The following is a 10,000-nucleotide window of genomic DNA, read 5'->3' as shown; positions in this document are numbered from 1 at the left end:
CATGCCAAAAAAGTAGGCTTGAGACATTTTGAAAATACAGTTGTTAAATGTGCAATTGAATGGAAATATAAAAGCTTGGGGCCCCTTGTCTCTTGGGGCCCTAGGCCTGGGCCCAGCAGGCCCGTCCAGTAGTCTGGCCTTGTTGTGGAGGACATCACGGTGCATAACGTGAAGCTCAGCGCACTTCATTTAACACAATATCGCCTCCTTTCCCTCTCTCTCTCTCTCCCTCGATCTCCCAATCACCCTTCACTTCTCTCCCACCCCCACCCCCTTTTTATTTCTTCTTCTGTCGACCCAACCCAACACCGCCTCACTCTCCTGCTTCCCCTCACTCAACAGCCAGTACAACATCTTTGTGGAGGACATCATGGTGCGAAAGGTGAAGTTTGTCTGTTCCCTGACCACGTGTCGAGAGCTCCTGTACCTGCTCGACTCCACGTCCCTCAAGACCATCCCTCTGGTGGACTCAAAAGGTACAGGGCACCTGAACTCGCACTTGCTAACCCTCCTCCCTCCATCTCACCTCAACTCACCTCACCTGGGGTGAATTTCTCAAAACCAAAGTTGCTTACTACATTAGCTACTTTGTTGTTCAATGCATTTTCCCATTGGCAACTACCAAAGTTGCTAACAGGCTAACAACTTCTCTTTTGAGAAACTCACCCCTGACTTGGCCTGTCTCTGTCCCTCTCTCTCTCTCTCTCTCTCTCTCTCTCTCTCTCTCTCTCTCTCTCTCTCTCTCTCTCTCTTTCTCTCTCTCTCTGTCTCTCTTTCTCTCTCTCTCTCTCTCTGTCTCTCTTTTGTCTGCAACTTTCTCATCTCTCCTTTTCTCCATCTTTCTTGTAATGTCTCTATCCCTCTGTCTTTCTTTCTCTTTGCCCATTTAGTATACTGCATATTTGATCTAGCTACTCTCTCTCTCTCTCCCCCTGCTGGCCTCAAGTGTACTGACAGTCTCTCACAGTCTAAATCAGGGGTGTCAAACATACGGCCCGCGGGCCGCATCCGGATGTAAAAAAAAAAAATTTTTTTTTTTTTTTTAAATGAAATAACCGAAATGCGCAATTACGGCCCTCGGGGCAAAATCGAAACCTGCATGACATTAACCCAATGGTCCCTCTGTTACACTGTATGTACTGTATGTAGTAAAGTGCACCTTACACTTCTATTATAAATAGTGAATTTGTACTGTAACAGGCATTTCATAAAGCTCATATATTATAGACCTCATATATAGAGATAAAATGTTAATACTTCTTATTCGTATTGTATTGGTATTGGTTGTAATTAAATAATAAATATAATAGGATTTGTATTGGTTCCTATTAAGCTCAAACTGGAAACGGGATGTTAGAATGCGTGAAAATGCAGGAAATTACATATAAGAAATACAACATTTTCTGGGGGTAAACCCCCCGACCCCCGGCCGAAATGAACTGTCCCATATTTAATTAATTGACGGTTGCCAATGAATGAATGAAGTCAAGGAAATTTTGCATAGGATTATCAGTATTGCATTGCTTTCTACATAGCCTATTATATATACACACTTAAAACGTGATAGTACTGAACACTAATCCTCTGCTTTACGTTTTTTTTTTCTTTTCGCGATGATGTTAGTAATGCGGCCCGCTTGAGGTCCACATGGGTTGTATGCGGCCCCCGGACCAAAATGAGTTTGACACCCCTGGTCTAGAAGCTATCCGAGGTCTTGATCTAGCCTGACGCACTCATCTGTCTCACCGTTGGCCTCTATGGCTGCCCCTCACCCCCACTATGCCCCTCCCTCTCTCCAGAGTCGATGATTCTATTGGGCTCCGTGGACCGGTCCGAGCTGCTGGCTCTTTGTGATTGGTGGTTGTCAGCGGAGCGGCGGATCATGACCCGGGCCCAGTGCTTACAGCAACAGGAGTCCTGCCACCTGGGAGTCCCGTCCGGCTGGGACTCGTTCGCCTATGTGGATGAAGGGGACGAAGACAATGAGGACAAAGTTAGTCTAAATAAACAATGCTGTCCTACAAAGCGAAAAGGCAGTAACTGCGCAGAGCTCCAAACTGATCAAAATGACTTTGAAATGGTTCCTGTAGTCCAGTCTGAGTAGTTTTGGGAAGATTATTGACATGCTGCAATTTTGTTACGTTATATTATGACTTTATATTTTGATATACTGTATATGTAGTAATTAGAATTAAAACCATTGTAACTCATTTTCAACAACAATGCAGTTACTGGGGTTTTTTGCTTAGTAGGACAGTGTGTTTTTGTGAGCACAATACACATACTGTATTCAAAGTCACACCTACAGCAGACACACATGTGGTTGTGGTAGATTAGTAGCCTGATTATCATCGCCTTTCAAATATCTGTTCGAGACTTGGTCTAACCTTGTGCATAACGATTAACATTTCCCAAATGGCATAGTTGACCAGTTTGTTACTGGCCTATGACGAAACGAAAAAGCTGTGTCGAAGTTTAAACCAAACATTTTCTTTGTCCCATTAGAACGTCTCTGCTTAAACCACATCACACGCTTTGAACACACCTCTACCCAGGGCCGTTTGAGCTGCTCAAAGTTGATTGGCTCCAGAGAAATTGGGTGGAGTTCCCGATTTTCCAGAGCTAAGACACGATATTGCTTGTGGCCTGACTAGAAGCAACGCTGACTTTGTTGCGTCACTAAGAGGGTGTAGCCAGGCTACTTCATAGAGACCCAAACAGGACTATTGTATATTTAGAGTTGGGGCCCAAAATTATTGTCATCCAAAGGCCCACAAATTTTACTCTAAGCCATGTGTATATACGTACATTTAAAAATACATATGTCAACAACTTGTATAACTTAAATTAACACAAAAGTATGTTTGTGTCAAAATGAAGGCCTACTGTGACACTTCATCCACTTTCAAACAGTGTCATTAAAACAAGAAGTTTGGTATTGTTCGTTGTTGAAAATCCATTAAAAAATCCTTTTCAAAGTAATCCACTTAAAAAGTTAAATACATTACAATGTCTTCATAACAGCAGGCTTATGGTACAGCTAATGCCAAAAGTGTACAAGAATCCATTTTATTTCCTTCAATCCAGCCACAGTGTCTCTGTCCCAAGCTGTGTGCCATTAGTGTGCGAGGAGCTACATAATGGCAAATAGTGAGAGCCCCGGGGTAAATGTAAACATTGCTAATGTTATTTTGTGGCAGGCATTCCAAGCAGTAAATCCTTGTTATATTGTTCTTTTTTTAATTTAACTTTTTACCAGTAAAAGAAAAGAGCATTACAAATCATACAAAATGTAAAAAAAAATACACTTGCTAATGTTATTTTGTGACAGGCATACCAAGCAGAAAATCACTGTTATATTGTTCTTTTTTGCATTTAACTTTTTTTACCAGTAAAAGAAAAGAAAATTAAAAATCATACCAAAAATAATGCCTTGCAATATAAAAGTCTATTCAGCTCATTATTCATATAGAACTTTTCCGCTGCCACTTCACAGAGTACCACCTTGCAGGAGGAGAGAAACGGACCCGTGCTATCACCTAAGCCGCCTGAACTTGCCACCAATCACACGTCCCCTGGTGAGTAAAGCGACGAATCAAAAGGCCTCCCGATGAGTGATATGACCAATCAGGAGGCCTCCTGGAGTGATCATCACAGCCCTCTTATCTTATCCCCTGCTATCAGAGCGCCCCCCGGTGTTTCCGTCAGACAAAGGCGCCCAATCAGTTCAGGTCTACTGCTGAATATCACCCCCACTGATTGGTCCAGTTATTTCAGTCCTAAAGGAAAGGGATCCCATCTCGCCATCATCTTGACAAGAGAGGGAGATAATGTGACATGACATGCGGCTTACACTGACAAGTATCTGGCTTGCCCTTTCTTTTAGCTTCAGGGTTCTTTAGTAGTCAACGCCTTTATACTTTACGTGCAGCCAGGCTAGCATACAGAAAAAAAGTACTTTCTTGTTGGATTTTGCCACTCAATGCGCAGAGACTGAGGAGAGTAATGTGATTCATTTGAGAATTACTTTGAAAATCAATAAAGACTTTGAAGAAAAAAGTAGTCTACAGGTATGGCAATAGCTGGTACTACAGAAATCTTTGCGTTGGTAGGGATGCATCCCACCGCCATCTTGAAAAGAGATTGAAATAACACAGTACCTACTGTATAGTGTGCTACATGAAATAAGATGCCATTTACCCATTTACAAAGTATCTGGCTTTCCCTTTTCTAGGTTCAACCTTCAAGGTTCTTCATATGTACAGTAGCGTAAAGAAAAAAAAAAGCATTTTGTTTACTCTCTCTGCTCAAACCTGGGGTGCATTTCTGAAAAGCGTAGTTGTTAGCAGTTAGCAACTTCGGTAGTTGCCCATGGGAAATTACATTGCAGCCAACAACGTAGCTAACATAGTTAACAACTACGCTTTCCAGAAATGCACCCCTGAACACCATAAAGGCCCTGCTGCTTCCTTTACAGCCTCGCAGCCTTGTCATTGCTCCCCTTTTGCAATGTCCTTGTCTTTCATTGTTTTTCTCTTCTTCTTTCATCTGCCCATTTTCCCCCTCCATCATTATGCCTCTTCCACCTCACCTCTGCCTGTGTGCGTTTGTGTGCGTGCGTGTGTGCGTGTGTGTGTGTGTGTGTGTGTGTGTGTGTGTGTGTGCGTGTGCATGCGTGTGCACGCATGTGTGTGTGTGTGCGTGCACGTTCGTGCCTGTGTGTGTGTGTGTGTGTGTGTGTGTGTGTGTGTGTGTGTGTGTGTGTGTGTGTGTGTGTGTGTGTGCGCATGTGTGTTTGTGTGTGTGTGTGTGTGTGCGCGCGCGCGCATGTGTGTTTGCGTGTGTGTGTGTGTGTGTGTGTGTGTGTGTGTGTGTGTGTGTGTGTGTGTGTGTGTGTGTGTGTGTGTGTGTGTGCGCGCATGTGTGGGTGTGTGCGCGGGCGTGTGCGTGTGTGTGTCAGATAAAGGGCCTCTGCAGTCCTTCAGGAGAACACTGAGGAGTATCTTCTCATCAGACAGACTAACAGAAGGTCAGACACAGGTACATCGTGTGGGTGTGTGCATGTGGGTAATGTGTGTAATGGTGTGTGTGTGTAATGTGTGTTAATGTGCATGTGTGTAATGGTGTGATGTAGTGTGTGTGTGTGTGTGCGTGCGTGCGTGCGTGCGTGCGTGCGTGTGTGTGCGTGCGTGCGTGCGTGCGTGCGTGCGTGTGCATATTTGTAATGTATGCATGTGTATAATATGTGTAACCAGGGCTCTAAAGCTCTAAAACTTTTTTTATCACCAGCAAAATGGCTGGTAGATGTTAAATGTGTCAAAGTGGCTAGGAAGTTAGTATTTTCTACCAGCCAAATTGAAATTTCACCAGCATTTGAAATCTCACCAGCATCTGGTGTTAATTTAGAGCCCTGTGTGTAACGTGTAGTGTGTGCAATGTGTGTAACGTGTGCATGTGTGTAATATGTGTTATGTGTGCATGAGTGTAATGTGTGTTTGTGTGCGTGTGTGTAATGGTTTAATGCCATGTGTACATGTGTGTACAGGTAATACAGTATGTGTAATGTGTGCAGTTTCATCAAGGGTGTGTGTACCGTAATGGGTGTTTGTGTGGAATATGCCATTTTAGATGTGTAGATGTGGGCATTTTTTTGCACTGTATGTTAGTGTGATATGTGCTGCCGTGAAGGTGTGGGACTGAATATTTGAGAGTGTGAATGCCTCCACTCTCTCTCTCTCTCTCTCTCTCTCTCTCTCTCTCTCTCTCTCTCTCTCTCTCTCTCGCTCTCTCTCTGTTGTGTGTGCCGGAAAGGACGGGGTTGGGTGGGGACCGAGTGGGTGCATTTCTATTCAGCCAAAATATGATTGCTTGGGGGAATCATTTTGCAGATGAATGGCTTTTGAAATTCTTCATGAGCTATACGGCAATAAAGTAGCCGAGCACAACACTCATCTAACACCCCCTCATAAAAAGATTAGGGGAGTTTAAACCTGAAGTTGATTGTCCTTCTTTCTTTCTTTCTTTCTTTCTTTCTTTCTTTCTTTCTTTCTTTCTTTCTTTCTTTCTTTCTTTCTTTCTTTCTTTCATTCTGTCTTTCTTTCATTTTTCTTTATTTCATTCTTTTCTTTCCTTCCTTCCCTCTTTCTTTCTCTCACCTGTATTTCTGTCTTTCTTTCTTCCTCTCTTCTGTTTGTTTTTTTCTCTTTATATTGGTCTCTATGTTTTGTTTCTATTGCCATTGTGTCTTTTTCTTTCATTTTCAGTCTTTTGTTTTTTGTCCTCTTCATGGTTTTCTTCTGTCTGTCTGTCTGTGTCTCCCAGGACATCAACACCCCTGCCCTGACTGACACCATGTCCCCAGAGGAGGTCTGTGTTGACGACGTCCGTCCTCCTGTCTGTCTGCCCGTCCTTCTCCTTGTTCTCTCGCTTTCAGAACAATCAGCAGGACGACCCCGAATCGCAGCATGGTAGACAGCATGTCATTGTTTGTAAAATACAAACAGCCTGTACATTTAATGTGTTGCAGTGTTGCTCGCATTTTATCTTGATTTGGCTAAATGTCACATGCTGTTTGAGCTAACTCTGGGATCTTTTTTTGTTAATGTAACATACTGTATGCACGGTTCTTCTCTGGTCAGCTGATCTAAATGATATTGTAATTAGTTGTGTAAAGCTCTGACAATCGAGACATGTTCACTATTCTTTCATAAATGTAATTATAGTATAATGATAGGTTACACATTTTGTAAGTCTACCATACTGAACTGCACATTTCTATTACTATGCACAGTATACAGTATACTAAATATGGCAGAAAACACTAATCATTTTTCAGTGCACAACATATGAAGAGTTCAGATGCAAAACCCCCTAACACCATTTCTGAAGACCTGCACTTTTATATTTTTTAGGGAATCCCGTTGTTGGTTTGGTTTACATTCATATACTTGACAATACATATAAATAGATAAATTACATAAATAAAACAAAAAAGTATGCAATTTTGATAGCTTTGTATTAAATAAAAATTAATTAAGATTATTTTCTGAAATGGCACTTAGGGGGTTTTGCATCTGAACCCTTCATATGATTGTAGGTTTTGATGATTCCCATAGCTGAGTGTACCTCTGATAGATCTACACAGTTAATAGCCAGCCCTCTTTTATGTTGACTGTGCTGGACACAGCAAAACAGAGCATGTCCTCAATTGAACTAATATTTACATAAATGTATTTATTCAATATGTCACATCAGTCTGAGTTCACGTGAATAAGCTATGGCATGAAATCAAAGTGTTACTGAGTTGTCATTGACAGTGGCTGACCTTACTCCTCAACCTTCAGCACTTTGGGTCACTAATCCATCGTTTCAATTAACATGCACGGAGGACTACGGTATGTGAGTGTGTATGTTTGTGTTTGTGTGTGTGTGTGTGTGTGTGTGTGTGTGTGTGTGTGTGTGTGTGTGTGTGTGCGTGTGCGTGTGCGTGTGCGTGTGTGCACGCATATGAATGTGTGTGCGTGTGTGCGTGCGTGCATGTGTGTGCGCTTTCACGCCTGATTTGTGCATTTTGACTACGTGTTTACGTATCCATACGTGCGTGCGTCGTTGATGTCTGCTCTCGGAGGTTCACGGCCAGTTCATTTCTGATTGGCCGAGCTAGATCAAAGTGTGGGAGGAGGACCAGATGGACGTTCCCTTAGAGATCGATCAGATCCGCATCGACCCCTCGCCCTTCCAGCTGGTGGAGAGAACCTCGCTGCACAAGGTGCGACACACAGTGTGAATTCCAATATGCACACTCCCGTCCTCCACTTGTGCTTGTGGCCTCGCCCCGCCTCCTGGCCCCTTCTCCGGGGAGAAAACAATACAGTTTCCCTGCTGTCAGCCTAGATGCAACAACTTTTTCATTCACCATTCCAATTGCAAATGAGAAAATGACATTAGAATTGTGATTTTGCAAGATTTTGAATTATTTTTCTGGTGTCAGTGACGTCATCATGAGGTCACAAGCAGGCAAGTGAGCAAGGGAGGACAGAAGTCTGCAGATTGGAATCCAACCACAGACCACGCCACGAAACAGCTCTGACTACAGAATCACAATTACAGTGCTCTGCAATGATGTGTACCCCCCTGTTGAAAAGTAACATTTTGAACAATATTTCAATGAACATTGTCATTTGTCATCTGTCTGTTTGTCTGTTTGCTTGTTTGCCTGTCAGCAGGATGATTCAAACAGTTAAGATTTTGGATTTTGATGACATTTTGTGGAATTGTTGGAAATGACAAAGGAACTAGATCGCTGTTATGAGCAGTTATGTATTTAATCTCTATACATACATCAGTGCTTTGCTTACACTTAAAACAGCTATTGTGGAAAAACCATTGCTAAAAAATGTTGGGGGAAATCCATCCACCCAGTCAGAAGTTATGGGTAATAACACACGTACATAGTTCTACTACTCAGATAAGTTACCTGTGTTGGAAGGAAGCTGTGTTAATTTGTACTTATAATTGATTTACATTTTTACACCTCTGTACATAACACCATCAAATGCATGGACAGGACACGAATGCACAGACAAAACCGTTATAGTCTGAAGCAGATGAGGGTTAGTGCAGTCGAGTAGAGTTGGTTTGTTGTGAAGGGTCTTGGAAGAGAGAAGTCGATAGATACCTTGGAGGAAATGGAACTCACTGCATAAGCTGGAAGTGCGAGGTGGCATGTAATATAACAGCGTTGGCCCAAATAACAATCAAGGGGCCCAAACTAAATGTGTTTGGAAAATAATTTAAGGTATCCATAAGACAATAGAAGACCATCCATAAGACTGAGAAGATAAGAAAATCTTGTTGTTGTTGTTGTTTTCTGTCGCAGTATTATGAGGACATCAAACAACATTGTTTAGATTTTTTAAAGTATAGTATTGAGGGAGGGAATATACCTACTCTACATAAAAGTAATAACTAAAAACCTTAAATTTGTTTGCTTTGGAAATCCTGTCCAACCATAAAAGTGACTTCCCAATAAGTATTTCCCTGTGATACGATTATAGTACATTACCATGTGTAGGTACAGTAGAGTATATGACTACAGCGTAAACATATAATGCAGATACTGCATTTGCTAAAACAAAAAATGCATGGAAACCAAAAAAGACATCAATCCAATCCTACCATTCCCAAGGGACACTCAAGGATTTGTCGATTTTTTTATTGTGCGTGGTCATAAGAAGCCGTGTGTGATTTAGTGTTGCCAGATGTACGATAATTCAGCATTTTCCATCTGGCAACACTGGTGTGATTTAGCACCTTGCGTCATTATTCCTCTCTCTCTCTCCACAGACCCACACACTCTTCTCCTTACTGGGCCTGAGTCATGCCTACGTCACCAGCATTGGCAAGCTAGTGGGGGTAGTGGCACTGAAGGAGGTAAGGCGCTCACACTCCTCTTCTCCCTCCTCTTCTCCTCCCCTCTCCTCTCCTCTCCTCTCTCCTTCCTTGCTTTTTTTCTGCTGTCATCTCTCTCTCTCTCTCTATCCCCTTTATCTCTTCTGCTCCATGGAAGAAAAAAAGAGGGATCACAAGCACACATGTATGCCCTGCTGTTGATCTCTCTCTCTCTCTCTCTCTCTCTCTCTCTCTCTCTCTCTCTCTCTCTCTCTCTCTCTCTCTCTCTCTCTCTCTCTCTCTATTTATTTATCTTTCCCTTTCTCTCTCTCTCTCTCTATTTATCTTTCTCATTCTATTTCTCTCTCTCTCTCTCTCTCTCTCTCTCTCTCTCTCTCTCTCTCTCTCTCTCTCTCTCTCTCTCTCTCTCTCTCTCTCTCTCTCTCTCTCTCTCTCTCCCTCTCTCATTCTCCATCTTTTTTCTTCCCATGTCATTTCTCTTCCTATTTTCACCTCTGCCCTTTCCATGTGTTGCTGCCTGGCGCACTGTAACAGCTCCCTCATGCTGAGAGATGCTACACCAGGAAAAGAAATACAGTGTTAATTCAAC

The 10,000-nt window shown here is 42.5% G+C and overlaps 1 protein-coding gene across 1 annotated transcript in view; it reads left to right on the top strand.

Annotated features, from left to right (window-relative positions):
* clcn1a (chloride channel, voltage-sensitive 1a) overlaps nt 1-10,000 on the top strand; it is a 68,422-nt gene that overhangs the window by 52,430 nt on the left and 5,992 nt on the right. The window contains exons 17-23 of the mRNA XM_063185843.1: nt 343-476; nt 1,800-1,993; nt 3,497-3,578; nt 4,961-5,040; nt 6,322-6,366; nt 7,664-7,768; nt 9,346-9,432. Coding sequence (XP_063041913.1) covers nt 343-476; nt 1,800-1,993; nt 3,497-3,578; nt 4,961-5,040; nt 6,322-6,366; nt 7,664-7,768; nt 9,346-9,432 — 727 coding nt within the window. The remainder of the gene's footprint in view (nt 1-342; nt 477-1,799; nt 1,994-3,496; nt 3,579-4,960; nt 5,041-6,321; nt 6,367-7,663; nt 7,769-9,345; nt 9,433-10,000) is intronic.

Source organism: Engraulis encrasicolus, chromosome 20, assembly GCF_034702125.1.
Source record: "Engraulis encrasicolus isolate BLACKSEA-1 chromosome 20, IST_EnEncr_1.0, whole genome shotgun sequence".
Taxonomy (NCBI): domain Eukaryota; kingdom Metazoa; phylum Chordata; class Actinopteri; order Clupeiformes; family Engraulidae; genus Engraulis; species Engraulis encrasicolus.
Note: the sequence above shows the minus strand (reverse complement) of the source record. Positions and strands in the feature narration are given on the sequence as shown.